We start from the raw sequence: 20,762 nt of genomic DNA, 5'->3' as shown, positions 1-20,762 counted from the left end.
CCCAAGCAAGGCCGCCAAGCTGATTGGGTCTAAAGGTAGCTACCTGACTGCTACAGAAGCTAGTCCGACAGGAGGCGGAGACCACAGGAGTATCACCTACGGCCCCAGATTGCCGTCGACTAGGCGACACAACTCACATAGGGCTGATGTGGGAACAGATTGTTGACATGTTTCCCGTTGTCGCGAATCCACAAAGTGCGCAGACTGAGATGGGTAGTCGGCTCGCCACGGTGCCTAGCTGTGAGCGCCTTCTCTCCATTTGCCGGTGACGCGGTGGGATTACGAGTCGTGCAGCTACAAGACAGTTGGTCAGAGGCAAGGCGCTTCTTCTCTTGACAGACGCCGCTGCCAGAAGATCCTAGCTTTGCACTGAGGAAAGCGAGCAGTTCGCGACTCTGTCCCGGATAAATCCACCTCGTGCGATCTGTGTCATGTTCAACCGAACAAAATCTGGCTCACGATGCCACATGCGTTGGAGCAGGAATTGAACCAAGAATGTAACAACTTGGACCCCTGCCGGCACCCCTGCTCGTCGTGCCTGTGCGGCGGAGCAACCCCTGGGTGGAGGTTCAGTCTTTCAAGTGCGCAAAGCCAAATTGAACGACATCTTGTGGAGCAGGGGTTGGCATTCCACAGTGTTTCGATGGCAGCAAGCTGCATCTCGATGACACTTTTCTCAATCGTCTCGGACGGTCAGCGAGTTGGTAATCCAAAGACTCTCCTGGTCGACGGCTGGTCGCCGAGGTCAAGGCTTCCGGGCCCCCAGCGAGGAGCGGGCAGACCTTGGGATGACCCTGGCCGCATGCGAAACTGACGAAGCATTTGCTATTGCAGTGACGAAAATGGACGGAACACGAGATGAAACTGCTGTCCGTACCTCGCTAGCTGCGTGCTGTAGGTCCAGGGTCTGATATTGCCCATCGCGTTTGTAGGTGTCAAAGAAGTTGCCAGTGAACTAGACCTAGTAAGGGGTCCTGCCAGATCCTGCGCCGTGCCCCGCAAGGCCTTCAAATAGACTTGCGGATCCACAGCACTGCAATCCGAATGGACATTGCAAATTATTCCGCTGACGCACTAGTCCTGCGGGAAATTCCAGGCTTGAAAAACTGACAACTCAACGGTCCAGGACAGCTCGCCAGCTCATTTCCGAGACTGGAAGGTAGTGCTATTCTTGGAGAGGGGCAGGAGTAGCTAGTGAGGATCTGGCTTCCAGCCAGGCACGCCAGGCTCCAGATACTGATCGCTGGAGACGCCAAGGTTGGCCTTGAGACAGCCGCTAGTGTGTGGACATCGATTTTTCAGAATGCCATAATCCTGCCAGCCCGCTAACAAGCGTTGCGAAGTACAGCAAGAGGGTCTGTAGAGTACCTAGGTAAGGACGGCTGATGGCAGAAAAGCTTGCCCAATCTTACCCTACCACGGGACGGACCTCTGGGGACTGCGAATCTCCATGCCAAGCAAAAAGCACACTGGAGGGGTCGCACGTGTAATGCACGGACCTGGAGGTTGTACAGTAGCCCTGGCCGCGCTCGCTTGATGCAAGTTGACAACCCTGTTGCCGATCGTGGCGTTTGAGCCGCACCAGCCCACCAGACCCGTCATGCGGGGGCACATGGCCGCGGGCCTTGAAATCGGCCGCGGATGGTCACCCCAGTTGACGAAGACACGAGTGGTGTTGCATCCTGGGCGACGCGGAGTAACAGAGGCCCAGTTACGCAACGCTGGACGCTGGGCGGGAAGGCCGAGGGGGTTGGATTGGCAAATATTGCTCATAGTCCGTATCGTCTGCCGCGTCTATTGAAACAAGGATTTTGGTAATGGCGTGACTCTGACGTGTGCCACCTTGTCTCGCTCCAAAAGAATGCCCTGTGCTTTTGAAACCAGGATCTCTTGGAACACGATAGTGGTACATGCAATTATGCGAGAGCGAGCGCAGCATGCACGGCGGGGAAGAGGCGATCCTCCACTGCTCCGCGGGGCGGCGGCGGATCAAGTGGGAATTTCGCGGTGTTAGAGGACGGGGCCAGAGACACATACTGTACTCGTCCGATGTGAGCTAGCAGCCTACCAGTGCACCTGCGACGAGGTCCAGGGCTCTGTGTGGGCAATGCTGGGCCCCAGAGCTCGAGCCTGACACATGGTCGGGTGCGAGGAACATCTGGGCCTCTGCAAGGTTGCGCCAAGGGTTGCCAGAAGGCAGATTTCGTCTCGGCGGCACTGCGATGTCACTTGCAAGTTCGGACGCCTCGAGTCAGTGCGTCTGAGCTCCGCAGTTGCCCGTAGTGGGAAGAGTGGATGTAAGACGTCGCAAAATGGAGAAAAGTGAGGAGGGTGAGGATGGAAGGAGGGGCAAGGAGAAAGAGAAAGAGAAAGCGAGGGAGATGGAGTGATATGGAGCTCTACAGCTGCATGGACATGACCCTGATGAGATGGGCAGAGTTGACTGACTGAGGAGTGATTGATGGTGACTTCGGAACAAGCTCTTAGCATTCGACGAGCTTGACCTGAAAGATGGACTGACAGATGACAGATCAGTAATGCCAAGCGGTGGCCTGAACTACGGCACAATCCCCGGGCACATTAATACCAGGTATGCACAATACTTACCAGAATATACCCAGGAAACTTCAAGGCAATCGGTTGAAGCTTTTTCGGTTCGTCCTTCTGATTTGAGATGGATGGGTACGGGGAGATCGCCAGCCTCGCTACTTCTTTCCCTTTTCCCTTTTCCCGACTCGACGCGACACCACCTGGGAAGGCACTGTACCTGGGCGTGCTGGGCATCTAGGTAGGTACCCACTCGCCCACTTACCCACCTGCCTGCCCACCTGGCCCAGTCGCGCGTGTCGAGTCTATGGGCCCCGGTGCAGGTGCAGGGTGCAAGGTGCAGGCTCTCAGATGCAGGTGCAGATCCAAATACGTTTCGACACTCCATCATCCTCGGCATCGAAACGAAACCATCAAGATCGATCACCGTTCAGATGCTCAAGGATCTCGCCGCCGTAGCCGTAACCAGTAGCCGCTCACTCGCTCACTCGCTCACTCGCTCGCCTCGCTTCCCAGCTGCCGAGCTTGATTTGATGTCTTCTCTTCTCTGCAGAGGCCCTGGCTGTCCTGCTCCTGTCTCCACAGCCAAGGGCTGGTAAACCCATGCACGAAACGTGACTGCAGAGGTCATCGTCATCCCTCGAGTCTATTTTTGCTTTCTGTCGTTTGCACCGCATTTTGCTCGTGTCGAGTCTTGGGTCCTGCGACGCGCCTGTCGTTGCTCACCTCCTGTTGGCCGTTACTCGCCCAGACTGAGTAGGGAGGTTATGGAAGTCTCGGACAACTCCGCCCACCCTCACCATCGTCAAACACGCCGTAGCAAACGCCAGGACAAGCATCGAAAGCACCATGTGGCACATGTGTCGCGAGCTCTTCCCTCAGACCATTGGAGCTATCTCACATCGTGGCCCACTAGGGATGCCCACGCTCGTGATGATGACAAGGAAAATCTGGTCCACACTTGGCTAGAAGACATCGAGACACCGAGGTTGCAATTCAACAGCGGAACTTTGTCCAAAGAGTCCAATTCGAAGGCGCCATCTCGGTCCAAGCCTGCCCGTCGATCGCCACGTCTATGGTCTCCAAACGAAGCGCGCTCTCAAACTAGCCACGATAGAGAGGCCTCTCATGACTGCAGTCAGAGAGAGCAAAAGGTTCCTCGGAAACTTGTTCAAGACAAATCAGCCCTTGGGCTTGGTGGCGAGCATGACCCAATCCGAGTCGCCGCCGAAATGTCCAGAGTTTTGCGACCAGCGTCAGTCGCAACAGAGTCCTGTCATGAAAGTGGCAAGAAAAGGCCACAGCAGGATTCCGGAGGCAGTGTAGCTTCGGTTATCTCGTCCGGGACACACTACCACTTCGCAAAAAAGCCCCGGCACAGGACGAGAAGCGATCGCTACGATACCGCGAAAGTCCATGAGCCGCGAAAAGCAAGGGGGAGAAAGAAGAAGTCTGGAGACAAGAGTAAGGGAACTGCTATCAGGAGGGCTTCAGGTTTCTCATCTGCCAGGGAGGTCATGGAAAAATTCGACTCGGGGTCTATTCTTAGCGATCGTATCACTGCAAGTGCGGCTCCCTTCTCGCTTCAAAATTTGGACTAATTCTGTGGTCAGATGCAGCCTTTATTGAAACCTGGCTTGTTCGACAACGGTCGGGCATCAAAAAAACAGCGTAAGGTTTCTGATTCAGTTGCTTGTCCCGGAAACTAAGTCTGAGGTAGTACCCGACCTCACATTCCATGAGATGCAGTTCCTGAAGCGGCCTCGTCCACCGAAGCCGGTGCCGCGTGACCGCGAAGGTGCGAAGAGGCGAGGCGAAAAACAGCTGGAAGAGGTTTCGGCGTTTTTCCTACAGAAGAGCTTGCCGGAAGGTTTTGGCGCGTCAGGTCGGAAGAAGCCTGTTGTCAGTTGTCCATCGAGCCTAGATGGAGCAACGGCAGACAGCTCTGCCTCCAATCTTGAAGCGCCACTGCATCATTTCAATTTGAGTCAAAAGAATGAGCACCAGCCATCTGACCAAGTGAGAGACATGAGCAGAGGAACAACTCATTACACCTGGTCAAGTAGCTACGCACCGCTTGACCCAGGAACTGCCAGGATGAGCGAGGTTGAAGTGCAGAAATCTGTACAGAGTTCTACTCCGCCACGAATACGAGACACGCTCGAAAAGACCGCCATGAGTTGCAGTGACAGACGCCCGAAGCTGATGAACGGAATCATGTCCCGCTCCAAGGACGTTTCTGATGAAAAGCCACAGGCTGTATTTGCCGATAGTGTTAAGGTTCGACCAAATGCGCCGAGGCAGGAAGTCCGCATTGTTCGATATCACGATCGAGGAATGATGGCTAGCGAAGAGGCTGAGGCTACTGCTGAGAGACGCACAAGACCCACAGAAACCCCACGAGATGCTATGCAGTATCCCACACAGACACCTGCCAGGTTTGAGGCTTCCGCGGGTTGTGCCAAATCTTATGAGGTTTCTCCTGAAGATGAAGCATTCAGTCGCCCCTATGAAGCAGAAGATACTCAAACGGCGAAGGGTTTTCATGCGGCAGACCATGGTACCAGACCAAAACGCCCAAAGTCGCCGAAGTGGACCATGGTTGAGCAGTTGGAGGCGGCAGTCGAAAATGTCGAGTCACAGAAATCGCAGAGTGGTCTGCCTAGGGCTTCGAGTTCTCTGGCAGTCCAGGAAGGCGTGCACTTAGCTCCCAGCCACTACAAAACTTCTGTTCCCGGAAACTACAACGTCTCTCAGCAAGGCCATCTCGAATTCAACCCGGCTCTCTTTGGCGATAGGCAGCTAGATCTGTTCGAGGCAGGTCAAGAGCATAGTCACCTTGTAACAGTCACTGACCTCCCACAAGGCGGCCAGCAAGCTTATAAGGTCAGCCTGGCTCCGAAAGTCGCTTTGAAGCCGACGTGTGAGGAATCCGGTCAGGTGCACAAGGCAGGATGGCCATCATCTGACGCCCGGACATTGTCGAGTGCTTACCGCAAGCCATCGAAGGTTTCCCCGATGGATCGTTCCGCACTAGAAAATCATTACACTGTCCAGACGATTCCTTCCGACAGTGATAACAACCCGAATATGGTACCGCTGCTGAACAATTTTGGCGCTGGTGGGTATGGACAGCCTGTGAGGAACCACGTCTCTTCCAAAGAACAATTTATGTCACCAGGAGATACCGACTTGTTACAACAGAGGTCAAGTCGGCGGCAGAGCTTGGAAGAGTACATTGCTCAAATGGAATATGAAGTGTTGAGTCGTCCGCAGCAAGATGACGTTGAGAGCGCTTCTCCGACATCGAGGTGGTGTGAGCTGCCAGAAGGCAGTGCGGCACATTTAGAAGATACGCCCCGGGCACCTCACTCGTACGTCGGCTTGCATGGCCAGGGTCTGTGGCAAGACGGTCATTTCAACGACCGATCAATCAGCGGAGTTTATCATGGTGGTCGGGATGTGATAAACGATCCGGAAAGTGACCAAGAAGAACAGAGATTCATGTCGACTTTCTGGCGGCCGAATCGATGTTGATCTTTCGTGACGCAATATTTGACGGTGTGCAACCGCCTTGTCTCTACGTCTACGCCCTGTGGGAACTTCGCGGCCACTCAGTGCCGTCCCTCATCGCAAAATTGTGGGCAGCCATGCTGTGCCTCCTGCAAGCAGACTTCAGCCAAGGGTTTCTGGGGTTCGCACTGTTTAAAACGCCCGTACATGAAGCCATGATCAGGCTCTACGAGCAATCTCGGCAGGACGGGCGTGAATCTGCTTTGCATCTCCAAATCGCCGCTTGTCCTCCCGGGCATACGTTGCACAGCAGCATACGTTCAGTAACAGATTTGTCGGAATGACTAAGTGCCGCACAACAGGGTTTGTGGGCACGTCAGTGACGGCCTGAAAGTCTATGTCGCCCTGTCCGACGAAGCTCATCAAAAACCATGAAGTTTGTCACCACACGAGCCCTGGCGCGTATTTTGAAAAGAAGGCGCCGAGGCAAAAGAGGGTTCGGGCCCATGCAATCCCAACGAGCTTGGTAATTGAATTTGAGGGCAAATTCCATTCCAGAGCGTGTTTCGAAGTGTATTTCGAAGCGTGGGCAAGCGGACATTATCAGGCCAACAGAGGTAGCACAACCCGGTGAACTCTCTGCATCTGAGGAGAAGGTCTTCTCCGATGAGGCCGGATTCAACGGGCAGACCCTGCTTGGTTGGAGGGAATTTTGACTCAGTCGCCGCCTTGGCTGGGCAATATCGGTTGCCGAGCATGGTGCAGATGTCAGTCATGTAATGATCTCTGGGCGATCAGCCTGTGGCAGCTGACTAGTGCAGCCACACAGGGAGAATGAGGTAAAGGATCTAAAACACCTCCGTCCGGTCTGTCTTAGATGCCCATGCCCCCCTCAACGTTTATGCGGCCGTTCCCGGGCACTTCCATTTTGCGGGCCAGAGATCGATTGCGGAAAGTGGTTGTTTTTCGAGGCCAAGGTAACAAACAACCTCGTGGTGTTTGCTCGCAGCCCTTTGCAGCACAGCACATAAGGTCATGTCAAACATATCGTCAGGCTACTCATCAATTTGTAGTCGATGAGCTAGCTGTCTGGTGGACTGCAGGTCCCATCAGACCCAGCCTTTAAGGTTTAGCTCCAACGACGCGCCCCTGCCCAACACTGCGTGCCCCTGGATCTCGCCCATGCCAAATGGCCCGAACGGGGCGTCAGTCCGAAGTGGATGCTCAGCCCGGCCTCGACTTGACCCTGAATGGCACTATTACCCAGCAATCAGGAACTACTGCATCCTTGTGAGCGCCTCCTGCGCCACTTCGACCAATAGCGGGCTCTGCTTGAATTGCACGGCCCATTTCCATGCGCCTTTGGCAGACTCACGATGGTTCGGGTAATTGCTTCACCCCTGCAAGAGGAAATTGTGCTGAGGCCTTGAGGCAGAGGCGCCACATGATCGCTTCCTTCGCTCGTAATCCTTTGTGACCGCCTTGGCTAACCAAATCACATCATGCCAGCGCTGCCAGTGCGCTGCTGGAATGAATGTGTAAGTAAGCGCAAGGTTACAATGGGGAACACGAGAGTAGTCAGCAGGCAGCACACCTCTTTTTTCTATCGACGGTCCCCCGAGCCAAAGAGCAAATTCTTCTTCTTTTCTCACCTCTCCGCCTGCTCCTGCCTACACAGCCCGGATTCAAAGTGTTCGTCTCGTCAACTGCCTTGCGGTGTCGCAGCCTTACCACCTAGTCACTCCTTCGAAGCTTATAATAATAGTCCCTCGTTACATCCCCCTGACCACAGTCAATCTTTTCTGCGACAGCACGTTTCGTTGCCATTAATACCAGACCCCGTCTAGTCATTCACTCAGAGACACAACTAGTCCATCATATCCTCCCTTGACACGGCCGCCTAATATCAGTTCGAATCTGACTATCATCTCTCCCTCATAATCATACTCTACAACAATAATCAGACACAATGCAGTTCACATTGTATGCCGCCACTTGCCTGGCTCTCGTCAGCCGCGTGTTCGCACAGACAGAGGGCTTCGATGCCATATCTGCACCAACGAAAGACCAGACCCTCGCAGCTGGGTCGAGCACGACGGTCACCTGGGACTACAACTCGAAGTACGCCGGAGCTGTGACCATCACTCTCCTTCAGGGCGCGACTCCTGAGACGCTGCAGCTTGGTAGCGCCATCGCAAGTATGTCTCCTTTTAGATATCACCACCATTCTGATGCGCATTCTGAATATGAGACTGACAAAACAACTAGCTGGCATCGATAACAGTGCTGGATCTTACACCTGGAGCATCCCCTCCAGCCTTGGGGCTGACGCGACCTATGGCTTGAAGATCAGCCTCGACTCAGATCCCGCAACTTTCCAGTACTCTTTCCCATTCCACATCGCTGCCTCCAGCGGCACGAGCTCCAGCTCCAGCTCCATCTCCATCTCCAGCTCCAGCGCCAGCGTCTCCGTCAGCAGCACCACCAGTTCTGCGTCGGTCTCGTCTACAAGCGCGTCCTCGTCTCTCTCTTCCAGCGCCTCGTCCACCGTTTCTACCACCACCTCAGCCCCAACCACTTTCCCTACCTTGACTCCCACTGCAGGCAACGGTGTGAATTCGACAACCGCGACCGTCCCAGGGACGACGTTGACCTCCAAGGTGACACCCACTGGTACGGGCTCCGGTACTTCATCGAGCTCGACTGCCGTTGCGACTGCTGGCGCCGTGAAGGTCGTTGCTGGTTCCTTCGCTGCCATGGGAGGTCTCGCTGCTGCATTGTTTGCCCTTTGAGTCATCTAGGATCTCTACCTTTTCCCTCTTCTTGCGTAACAAAACAAGCGCGGGTTCCGGTACCGGCGAACGGATAATGAATTCCACCAACTCGGTTGCATGATTTTTCGATTCTTCATCTGGGGCATGAATGTCTGGGCATAATCGGGTCTCTCGTATCAGTAGCATGCAGCATGGGCTGGACTAACTGCTGGGTTGAACCTGTGTCTTCTTATTTTGAACATAGAAAAGTATAAGTGCGTTTCAATCGAGTCACCTGGCACACCAACCTGGAATAGGGGGAAAGCCAAATCATTAAATCCATACCTCTTTCCGTAATGGGACATTCGGGTGAAACCACTGAGGCTTGACAAAGCGATCGACAATCTCATCGGCTGAAGTGAGATGGGAGCAACATTCACACAGCCTTGTGAAAATAAACTTTGGTCAGTGCAGAGCGGTTCATGCAACGCTGGCACCCTACCCTGGCATGACACCCCTCGGTCTGGCCGCTGCTGTGCGACCGTGACTGGCCAGGTAGCCCGGCCGATGGCTCTCGGCCCCGGACCGGCGGGGCCTGCAGGTTGCTGACGCTGGCCACCACCCATTCGCCGATGCAGCAGGACCCTAATTGCTTACCTGTGAGCCATCCGGTGTAACCATCCTCTTGGGCTTCCAGTGGCTTCGAACAGCCTTGATCGCCTTGTTGGGCAAATGTCGCACTCTCGGCTGTGTTGTTTGCCGCCGTCGCTTCCATCCCGTTTCTCTGCTCATCCCTTGCCTTTTTGGAGAGGAAGACATTGTCTGGCATGTTTGTCAGGTTACACGGGCGTTGCCGTCCCGCGTTGTCGGTCCAGGAGAAACCAGATGCTGGTCCGTTTTGTTTGCAGATGACGTCCTTGAGCAGCTCCGGTAGTGACCTCGCTGGTTGAGCGGGGACCCTGGTGATTCGCCCTCGCATCTTTCCTCATGGCTGCCTAGGTCGTATTGCCCAAGACAAAGTCGCACGAAGGATTCAAAAGATTCCAAACTCTTTGTACTACGTGACTAGTTGGAAGTGCATTAGTGAAGACTTAATTAATTGCACATGGAATCAACATGGCAGCTCTTTAGGACTGAGTGCGATCAATTTTGACGCTCACAGCTCATTCGATGCCTGATAACGTGCGCTTCGTATAGTCAACTAGCCTCAGATACAGAACCAGTATTAGCAAAAGCAACCTATCCAGTCAAGCGAAGACGCACACTAGAACATGGAATATGCATGTGAAACATCAAGTCATTCATCAACATTTGGTAATTGTGGTATCAGTGCTCTATATGCGCCCAGATCATCCCGAAACTGCAACATCATTCTGTACTACGTTGCCACACTTTCATTTTATATAGTGTTCCCGACCAAAACTCAAACGCTGGATATTCAGAAAAAACGCAGGTAGCCAAAAACAAAAAGCAAACATCATGATCATGTCCCACGCGGCAGGGATACCACTGCGCTAGTGACCACCGACCTGGCCCTTGGGAATGGGCCTGATCCAGGCGAGCAGAACATTGATGCCAACGTGGATGCAGCCAATGATCCAGAAGGCCTTTGCGTAGTCGGAGCCGCCGCCCATGAAGCGGAAGATGATGGCGAAGATGATGCCGCCGAGGTTACCGACGCCGCCGGTGAAGCCGCTGACGATGCCGTTGGCATGGGGGTGCACGTGTGGCACGAGGGCAAAGTTGGCGCCGTTACCGGCCTCGAGGAAGATGGCCATCAGCGCGACCAGGCCGGTGAAGGTCGGCAGGTGGTGGGAGTTGACCTGGCCGATGATGATGAGCAGCACGCCTGTGATGACGCCGCACGTGTGCATCCAGCCCTTCTTGAGCCACACGCTCTTGCCGAAGTTGTTGTACAGGATGTCGGCGATGATGCCGCCCAGGGGCCGTGTGACGAAGTTGAGGAAGCCGAACATGGCGGCCCAGTTGGAAGCCTTGGTCTGGCCCAGTTGTGGAAAGTTCTTGATGTAGTAGGACGACAACACTGAGTTTATGGCCAGCTCAGCCCCGAAGGAGCAGGCATAGCACAGCATCTGTACCCACGTCTGTGGGCTGAAGAGAACCTTCATGGCCTCGCTGAACGATGGCTTCACAATGACCTCGCCGTGGGCTGTCCGGATCAGTTCGTCCTTGGACAGCACGGCCTCGTTGTCGGCATAGTGGTTCGGGCTGCCGTTACTCTCCAGCTTGGCCTCGTCCTTATCGTCGTTGTTCACGGAGCCCTGGGTAGTAGCTGCGGCGGAGAGCGGCTTCTCGTCGATGCCGCCGGGGACGGCGACGATGGCGTCACCCATGACGCCGTGGGAGTGGAGGTTCTCCTGAACGTGTGTGTTCCTCTCGCTCCATTTGCCGACGGGGGTATCAGGGCAGAGAAGAAGCAGCGACGTGCCAGTGAACAGGAGCATGATCAAGGGGACGATAAACGTGAGTCGCCAAGCCTGGTCCATGGAATGGCCATGGGCAACGAAGGAATCGTAGACAGCAGGCATGATGAAGTATGTGATGCCACCACCGGCGTTTCCCCAGCCGCCTGTGAATGCGTTGGCAGTGCCGACAACATTCTTGTCAAAGAACCCCGTCGACCATACCTGGCACGGGACGAAAGCCCCACCCAAGATTCCGATGAAAAATCTGCTTGCGTATAGTCCATGTGCATTCTGGACCAGTGGAGCAAGACCTATTGGCAGGGCTCCGAGGAGCAAGCATCCGGCAAAAACCTTTCGGGGGCCGAACTGGTCACATAAGGGGCCAGCAATGAACCGTATTATAAGTCTGTTCGAGGGTTGTTAGATAAGTTCCCAAAGGGTATTTACCAATGTATCTTACGTAGCACAGAGCGACACAATGTTAGAGTTGGCAATTTGTTGAGGGGTCAGGTGCAGGTCGGCTTTGATCGTGTGTGTCAACTGTATGAGCATAAGTCAGCAAATGTTCAGAACAAATGAATTAATTATTCACCAATAGTCACTTACCAGAGGAGGAAATGTGTACCATGCCCAGAACGAGATCATGAATCCGAACCAGGAGAAGAAGAATACACGTCCGTAGATGTTGACGACATTGAGCATAGGCACAGTTCTGGCCTTTCTGTTGACAGGATTGATCGTGGGTGCCTTCACGAGGTCCGCGAATGTGAATGGTAGCCCCATATTGAAGAATCTCGCACACAACCGGAGAAGAATGTAGACCTGTCCAATTCAAATGTGGATAGTCTAGGTGTGCAGGAGAAAATTCAGAGAAGTTTGATAGATCTGTCGTGATGTAACACCACGATGTTTTCCGGGAGAATATGGCAGACTCAATATATCAACCTGCCAGGAATTGTCCCTAATGTCATAATCAGCAAGGGTTCTACCGCGATGGCAGCATCTCCGGAGAGCAGAGCAATACCTGCGCTAATGGGACTGTTTCCGCGGGCCCAGCCTTGTGGAGATGCACAATCCCACCCCGGAGAAGCCTAATACAGCTCGAGACAGCCAGTTACCGGAGCGCTGGATCACGCTGAGGGTCTCCTAGCCGAGCTGGGCGTCTCGATTGGTGGCTTGGGCCTGGATGTATTGAAGGTCTCTCCTGATAAGGGCCTGATGCTGGGACGAGAGATAGGTGGGTATCATGCACGATGACAAGATCGAATTAGACTTCCCGGCGCGGTGTCGAGCTCTTTGACTGTCGTTTCAATGCGCATGCGAAATTTGTTATATATTGCGGCCGCGAGATGCTTCTTGTATGCGAAGCGTCCAACGCAAAATAACATAAGAGGTGACCGCAGCCTAGATGTTCAATATGCAGACCTCAGAACGAGGTCAAAAATGCAGCCGAATCAATCAAACAACGAGGCGAAGGGATGGTGCTCGAGCTGAAGTAGACGGGGCAAGCTTAAGGGACCAGAACTAAGAAGCTGACCACCAGCATTAGCTTTGTCACACCTGGGCGGCCACGGCTGTAAGATGATATTGCAGCAAGACCACTGGCCGTTACGGTGCCAGTGAGGAGACAGAGAACTGCCGGCAGAGGACAAACCCGAGCAATGTGCTATGTGCCTCGTTGCTTGCTTTTCGTTGCTGCACTAACAGCAGACACCAGGCCCGTCTGGCTGGGAGATGGCGTGGGCGTATTGGCTTCAATCAAGCGTACCCTAGCCACGACTTGGCTTATCGAGGTGCTCGACAATGGACAGCAGCTGATTGGAAAACCAGCACGAGGTGTTCGCACGCAGGGCCATGTTGACGGAGAAAGGCAGATCAAGATACGCGGGCTGCCGCATTGGCTGAGCTGGGTCGCGATAAGGGGGTGAAAATTGGGTGCTAAAAACCGTAGATTGATACGGGCAAGGGGGGCTGAGAGATAAGAGGTCCGACGTGAATGGCCGTCCGCGCTGAGGTTCGCACTTCGTCTCAGCGTCTTGTTCCGAGGGAGACAGGGTCTGCCATGGACGCCTATCATGCAACGCTGTCAAGGCCTTAAATCTGCGATTCGGATAATCGTCCTGCTTGCTTCTTGGGAACGAACGACGGACATCTGTGGCGTTGCGTTGCGTGGTTGCGCTCAGGGAAGCTGGGCTTGTCTTATCATGGTGTCGAGGTCGCTTTGGGTGATGTCAGCCATGGCCATCTTCTCTGCTCACGCTCGAGACGTTTGGTTCGTTACCCGTCTAGCTCCCTTGATGAAGCTGAGCCATCTCAGTGAGATGGTATCTGTATTCAAACATTGTCGTTGAATTCAAGACTCGACGTTGCAGAGCCGCGTGCAAAGACGTGCCGCTGAGAGAAACCAATGTGTCACAAATTGCCAGGGGGTGATATGTAGCCTCTATCATAGCAATAAGAAGGAGAGGTTCGAAAAGGTTAAGGAGCTACATCCCACTCTGTTGAGCTTCGGCCGACCCCCCACGGGCTGCCCACGGCCCACACGAGCTTTGACGATGGTTCACCTCGGAGATGTCAATTTCATGTATGTCGACTTCAGCCTCAATCCAGGAACAGCGAGCAGCCTGTTCGACGCTGTGCCTCCCACGCTTCACATGCTACCGCATTCGCCCGGTCGATCCTGGCCACTCAATCTTCAACGTCTTGGCCGTTCTGCATCGTTCTTACTCTTCCATGTGACTATCAAAGCCCGGTGTTGAGCCAGGCCCATGTCCTCGGGTTGCGGTTGCACCGGTGTCTAGCGTCGCTGGTATACTGGTGTTGGAGACAAGGCGGACTGCTCTCATGAGGGAGGCATAATCAAAACATCAATCTTGTGTTCGATGTTGTCTCGCATGCGAGACTTCCTTCAGTTTCTTGTGAATTTCTCTTCTCTCCTGCTCTCCCTCCTCTTTCACATCCTCTCCTCGTCCGAATTCCACTGCAGAACGCTGGCAAGGCCGCGTATATGCACGGGACCAGTATCGGCCAAGTGGCTGATTCGAGGATCATGAGATGGTGACCTGCGAAGCATGAATTTGAGGATGGCATAGGCAGGCAGGTCGATCTTGCCTGTGATACCACACAGCCAACTAGACCTTTTCTCCGTCTATGGTGTCCGTGGTGGATAGAGGCTGAGCTGATCGGATTCTGAGCACCTCCTCCCACTTCGGCTACCGTCTTTCAGCCCCTCAGCCCTGCAGCCCCTTGAGGTCGCCGTCGTGGGTAGTGGCACTTGCGGATACCCACCCACAAGATCCCGCCCACACGAAAGGGCCCGGTTAGTCAGAGGCGATTATCATTGTCCTGTTCCAAGTATTGTATGGATGGCTGGCAAATACACAGACTGAGTGATCTGGCCCCCTCTGGAATGTGCCATCTCTTTCTCGCATATGTTGTCTGAGAAAGTTCTCTGCAACCCGTTCCGAAAATGGAAACATCAACTTCTTTCCTGATGCGCTACAATTGATAGTCAAATTTCAAGTGACCAGCTCCCTAACATCGAATTATCACATGAACTACCACGCTCACGTTCTCGGCCTCAAACTTTCTAATCTTGGAGGATTGCTTTGGCAGATACACTTTGAGGTATTACGTCCTCGCCACCAGGATTACTTCAGAAACAACACCTTGCAAGAATGCCAAGCCGCTCTGCCAGAATATCACAAGTGTGATGTTCATAATCTGCTCGACCGGCAGCCGGACTCGGGCAGGGACGGAGCGAGGGTGAGAGGTACCTTGGGTTGCAGGTCAAGTAGCTCCTCCACTCTCGTCAGTGAGAGTTCTTACGGTTATGAGATGCGCGGCAGCCTGCAGTGTCATGAGTCTGGCTAATTAGCATGCAAACAAATTTTGATCATCTTGTTCATTCTCCTCCAAGTTCGGTCATGGCTGTTTGTTCTGGCTAGTTGCCAAAAGATCTGTGCCAAGCCTTTTTTCCCCTTTCTCCCGTTACTTTGCCTTCCCTTGCTTCTCTGGCATTCCTCGTGAATCAGTTGAATAATCTGATGTCACTGTTTGTCATGCCAATTGCCTAGTCGGAGGATGGATGCATTGTTGCACAGCCTATGTCGTTGATGTTGGCAGGTTCGGAAGTCGGGGTGCTGTCTTCGGGACTCGGTCTGACTTCAGAAAGTGGACGGATATGGGTCCCCGAGCCGTTCCCGGCGGACGCCGGCTGAGCGGCCGAACGACTCGGCGCCCTCAATGCTCATGACAACGAACAGTCTTTCAGCAAGTGGACGAAACCGGGCAGCGTCAAGATCCTGACCAAGAAACGATGTTATGCGGTCGACGTTAAGCATCGCTGGACACCTTCATTAGTGTCAATATCGGCGCACTTTTTCAAGGGACAGCTTCAGCATCGCATAGCCATGACGAGGAGCACAGAGCCAGGAGCACAGAGCCAGGAGCGCCGAAACGTCGAAGCCGAATATGTGGGACAGGGGGTGATCTGCCCTCCGCCGCCGCCGTTCCGTTGTTCCTGTACCCGCGGCCTGTCACAGCACAGTTAATGGAGTCTGCAAGGACGCACACACGTGGAAGGACCCATATTCTAGGCTTTTCGCCCTTCTGGAGCAGTCTCAATACCCACCGCACCCTGGCTTTACAATGAGTCGAGTTCCCCGTTATCTTCCACATGTGTGGTCGGCGACCACTGTCCTAGCGGCTCCTATACGGCCAAAGACATCGGGAGTCGGTATGGGACCAAGCTAAGGCACCAATGTCACAACTGCAGGGCACGATGTCCCAGAGTCGTCGGAATGGGTTTGCTAGCTGGCTTGACCGGTCTCTGAGACAGCATATAATGCATAAAGAGGGGTATGAAAGCCTTCCTCGCCATCATTGACTCACCCAGACTCAACAGAGGTTCTCAAGACAGAATCCCACTTGTCAACTCTTTATCCTAGAATTCTTTGTTGATCGTGGTTCTTCACAAAAACATTAAATTCCTTGAGTAGGTCGGATTGACAAATCATCACGTCCACTATACGTTCCAATTCTCATCAACAGAATTTAATTACTGTCCACTCCTCGAAATGCCTAGCTCAGACACAGAAGGAACGTTACAAGGCTGTGAACAAGATATAGCTACGGAGGCAGTCTCTTCCTCGTCACCGTCACGCAGGCAAGAACAAGCATCAGCAAAAGTACCACAGCAACAGACCCTGATCTCAAGATCTAAGCGACATCTTCTTGCACCCGTGAGGTCATCAGCTTTTGCGGAGCTTGAGTTGCTCCTCTTGACGTTCTGCACCGGCATACAAGGTAAGCAATTATAATGATCCGAGTATCTTCCATTACATTGCAGCACAATCTCAAGTGGTACAACTCTGGCTAGCTTTTGACTGGAGGCATAATCGCCATTCTATTATTTGGTTCAACAGCAGTTGTCGACTAACACAAGTCCTCGTAACCGAAAAGATGCAATCTCCTTCCCCGACTACCACTGCTTCGCCTCCAACCAGACCGGCAACACCGTCTTCCTCGCCGTCTCGGTCGTCGTGCCTGAGTTCAACGGCGACATGTTCTTCACTGCCAACATCGGCGTCGCGCTCGGCCTGTTCCTGGCAGGCGGCTACCTGACCGGGCAGCTGAGCCACATCGTCGGCCCGCGGCTGCGGCTGTGGCTGGTCCTGTGCAACCTCGCACAGACGGCCATGGTCTTCGCGGCGGCGGCGATCCAGCTCCGCTTCGGCGTGCACCACACCGGCCCGCGGGACCTGGCCGTCATCGCGCTGCTCGCCTTCGCCAGCGGCAGCCAGGTCGTGCAGAGCCGCAGCCTGCGCATCACCGAGATCTCCACCGCGATGGCGACGGCCGCGTGGGTCGACCTGCTGATGGACCCGCACCTGCTGGCGGTCAAGGAGACGAACAGGCCTCGGAACAGGAGGCTGTTCTTCCTGGTCACGCTTGTCGTTGGGTCGTTGGCGGGCGCGGGAATCTACAAGGCAGCTGGCTCGCACACAGCTCTTTTTGTGAGTGCTGGCGGGAAAGCCCTGGTGACGGTGATGTATCTGTTCAATGGCACGGAGAAGGAGAAGGTCGAGACATCTGCAGCGTGAGGGATCTATGGCGACACGGGCCTCATTCTTTGTGGGCTGTTTTACAAATTGCTACCTGCTTCGCGAGCGTCTGTTTCGGTATTGATTGACGGAGGAGCTCGATTTGTTGTACCGCGCGGCGTTCCATATACCCTGGCTTTGATATGCGTGGAGTTGCAGGTATCTGATATCATCGAAATCGACTACATCTTTACATATGATCGACCTGAGTTCACGTATGAACCTGTCTCTGCTGCCTCACAGGGTCACCAATGAACGCAGACCCTTTCCATCTCTTCAGACCAGACAAGAGTTGGAAACAGTTGAGCTAGGGAGACAGCATACCAGTTGAGTTTCTTGAAAGTTGCAACACCTGATAAGAGCCTATCAGGCCTTTGAGATATAACCCTCCCTGTCTTCCCTTCGGCACTTGCTGAATGACACTCTCCCCTGCAGACTTGCCTGGCTCCATTGATTCGCCACTTGGAGCCGCAATATCCGAGCTGAACCTCAGCGCTACTATTTTCGACCTTGCCGAGATATTGAACGCGATTGATACAAGGTATTGAATTTCAACTGCCGAATGAAATTGGGGGTACAGGTATGAGAATTCCAAAAAGTCGACCGCCAAAGATGAATGCGGCGGTGAGTGTAAGTGCAAGTACTTGCGAAAGACCAGACGTACGTGATCAACTGCAAATGACGCAGACGTCGAGTCCCGTTGAATGCGTAAGACCAAGTGACCACCACCAAATGGTCGAGGTGCAGCCGACGCCCGGCGATCCATTCAATGGTGGCCAGGTCGCTCGTACCAGAACGGTTCATCAGGTTGCATCACGTTTCGCAAGAACGAACCAGCCCATGCGAGACGCAGGCCACGACAGAAAGACATTGCGCCGAACGGGACAAATCACAGGCCGCGCCGGGAAAGTGGTCACTTGACCAGCAAAAGAGAAGCCCGGTAAATTTTCCGCGGCCGCGTGGGAGAGATGATGTGAGAGCACGGCATAAGCCCTAGTCTCTGTGTCGCGTTCCCGGAGACAACACCGACGAGGGTTCGGGATGCTCCCTCGTCCACGATAATCAAGCCGTGCAGGGTACACCGCATTTCGGGCGAGATCCAACCCAGATACGTTCGGCCCTCGCGTGGGTCCGTGGCCGGTGACCTCGATATGAGGTCTAACAATTGAGCTGAGATTGGCCTCGAGATTAGGTTTGTGTCACCTGACGGGGAACAGCAGCACACGTGTTAGGGAGTTCGTCTCTGGTTGCATTCTGGCCCCCAGTTATCCAATGTTCTGGGCAGAACAGGCCGTGGAACGTGATCAAAAACGCAACCATCCAGTTTCCAACCCTGGCGGGGAGCTGCTGCGGGTGGGAACAGGATAGATCTCGGGAAGAGGCTCCGATCGGAGAAAATGAGACACGTCCAGTGATACGGGGCACGGCAGCGGTTGACGGCGGTCTGTCTCGAAAGCGAGCAGTATAATTAGTCGCGAAGTCTTGATGATTTCACCGGTGCCTGTGGGATTCTTCGCATCTGCAGGCCAGGGTCAACGTTGGTGCCAGGGACGGAAGGGGGTTGCAGGTCGAGTCAGGGGGAAGAATCGATATCGCAGGGTATCGGCAGTTGCCGCTACCGCAGATGGTGTGGAGACTATGCCCAACATCTGCGTGCGTGCTGCTGATCCATCCACTCATCTCCAGATTGAGCTGTGGAGTTGATTTCCTATTTTAGGTCTGACCCCATCCTCCCGGAAGACTGGAACTCTGTACCTTTAGACGAGCCCGCCAGAGTCCGCCAGGCGAGGCACCTGATCCACCTCGCGATGTCTGCACACCGTCTTTCCACATTGCCATCAGAAGTCCAAGTCCGTGACTCAGGGGCGCATGGCGGTGTCCCATCGTGGCACACACGCCACATCGCCACATCGCCACATTGCCTCATCAGTACAGACTTGCAGACTTGCAGACTTGCAGACTCGCAGAGGTGAGGTGCAGACGTGCAGAGGTGCAAGATATGCAGAGATGCAGAGGTGCACACTCGCAAGTGTTGCCGCGGGAGGCAGGTTTCCAAGAACCGTGCGACCCAGGACTGCAAGTGCGGAATGTACGCACTGCATTTGGAACAGCCAGTAATGTTGGATTCCAAAGTTCTCGACTTACACAGCAGCTGGCCATGCTGGCCGCTCCCACAGTACCGCGGGACGCAGGATCGGGCAGGCTCATTTGGGTCGACCTTGACGTTGCATCATGCCATTTGCTTTTGTTTGACAAGGACCCGGCCGTACGGGACCGGGGATTGCTGTCGGCCAGTCAGACCTCCCATCCTCCCCTACAAGACCCCCCAGGGCCCCGGCGAAAACTCCGCCGACTTCGTTAGCGGTCCACACTTGATGTGCAGAAATATCCGGCGCCAGGTGTGACTGCAGCGCGTCCAAAGGGCTACAGCTGGGCTGGCTCACCGTTCCCAAGCTGGACCTCCCCCCAAGGTGTGCGACCAGCTGTGTGGTAGAGTAAACAGTCTTTTGGCTGGCGCCCGACCCTTGTCTTTGTATGGCATGTACAGTCGTATCGCCCTCGGCCAAGGATGGGTCTGAAGGAGCTGGATCGACTAGCAACCCCGGGATGAACGACCAAAGTCTGGGTCGGTGGTGACACCGCATGGATTATGGATGGCGGCCGACGCTCAGTGGTGATTTTCCCCTTAAATGCTGTTGGTTCCTCGAGGACATGACATGAGTCGCTGCACATTTCGATGCCACGAGCAGACCGTGTTTTTTTTTCCTTTCTCGGGGCTCCTCTCCTGGTGATCGATTGCGTGTCTCGTCCGACGGTAAAGCCTTGACCTCCTCCAAACAAGGCCCCGCCTCGACGTGCCAGACCCTGTTCCTGCTCACCTCAATACATCCTCATCAGAGACGCCAAATCTGGAGTCGAGGCTTATGGTGCCATAGATCTCGCCTTTGTGGGGATATACCAGCAGCAAGAAAGGGGAACGAGAACAGACGGTGCGTATCCACTCACATACTCTCACACATACAAATCCACATACACATACACATAACACATATACCCTCTCTCACCAGCCCAAACTTGGCGGGCGGAAGACGTATGCTTATTACTGCCGGTATGACGTGCAGATTCCAACAGGGCGGGGAGGGTCTCCATGTGACAAGCGCACGCGCAAGACTAGAGGCGTGTAAGCAATTGAGTGAGGCTCTGCAAGCATCCTACCTGGCGTGGGCTGCATGTTCTGCATGCCGACGTCGTGTGTGCGAGAAGGTGGGTGCCCCAAGCAGGCAACCGGATGAGGCTGAAGAGACTATAACACGTAAGTTCAATCCATCTGGGGACTAGCCCAGCTAGCGCGCCCCTTTCCACCCCTCTTTGGCCGGGATGGGCGTACTTTGACGTCTGGCGAAGCTTGTCCATGTGCC

General features: G+C 54.3%; 4 protein-coding genes across 4 annotated transcripts; 3 read left to right on the top strand and 1 right to left on the bottom strand.

Annotated features, from left to right (window-relative positions):
• Positions 1–4,290: 4,290 nt before the first annotated feature.
• Positions 4,291–6,084, top strand: J7T55_008424 (uncharacterized protein; the record flags this gene model as incomplete). Its single annotated transcript, XM_053138740.1, has 1 exon — positions 4,291–6,084. The coding sequence occupies one exon, from the start codon at positions 4,291–4,293 to the stop codon at positions 6,082–6,084; it is 1,794 nt and encodes a 597-aa protein (XP_052997700.1).
• A 1,945-nt stretch (positions 6,085–8,029) lies between these two features.
• Positions 8,030–8,852, top strand: J7T55_008423 (gpi anchored serine-threonine rich protein; the record flags this gene model as incomplete). The annotated part of the gene is made up of 2 exons (XM_053138738.1): positions 8,030–8,258; positions 8,329–8,852. The coding sequence occupies 2 exons, from the start codon at positions 8,030–8,032 to the stop codon at positions 8,850–8,852; spliced, it is 753 nt and encodes a 250-aa protein (XP_052997699.1).
• A 1,475-nt stretch (positions 8,853–10,327) lies between these two features.
• Positions 10,328–12,022, bottom strand: J7T55_008422 (nitrate transporter; the record flags this gene model as incomplete). Its single annotated transcript, XM_053138737.1, has 3 exons — positions 10,328–11,645; positions 11,700–11,779; positions 11,846–12,022. 3 exons carry the CDS (start codon positions 12,020–12,022, stop codon positions 10,328–10,330), a joined length of 1,575 nt encoding a protein of 524 aa, XP_052997698.1.
• A 4,424-nt stretch (positions 12,023–16,446) lies between these two features.
• Positions 16,447–17,343, top strand: J7T55_008421 (uncharacterized protein; the record flags this gene model as incomplete). The annotated part of the gene is made up of 2 exons (XM_053138736.1): positions 16,447–16,546; positions 16,703–17,343. The coding sequence occupies 2 exons, from the start codon at positions 16,447–16,449 to the stop codon at positions 17,341–17,343; spliced, it is 741 nt and encodes a 246-aa protein (XP_052997697.1).
• Positions 17,344–20,762: the final 3,419 nt, after the last annotated feature.

This window comes from Diaporthe amygdali, assembly GCF_026229845.1.
Source record: "Diaporthe amygdali strain CAA958 chromosome Unknown NODE_4_length_2575358_cov_65_588622, whole genome shotgun sequence".
NCBI lineage: Eukaryota > Fungi > Ascomycota > Sordariomycetes > Diaporthales > Diaporthaceae > Diaporthe > Diaporthe amygdali.
This window is presented reverse-complemented; position numbering and strand designations above follow the sequence as displayed.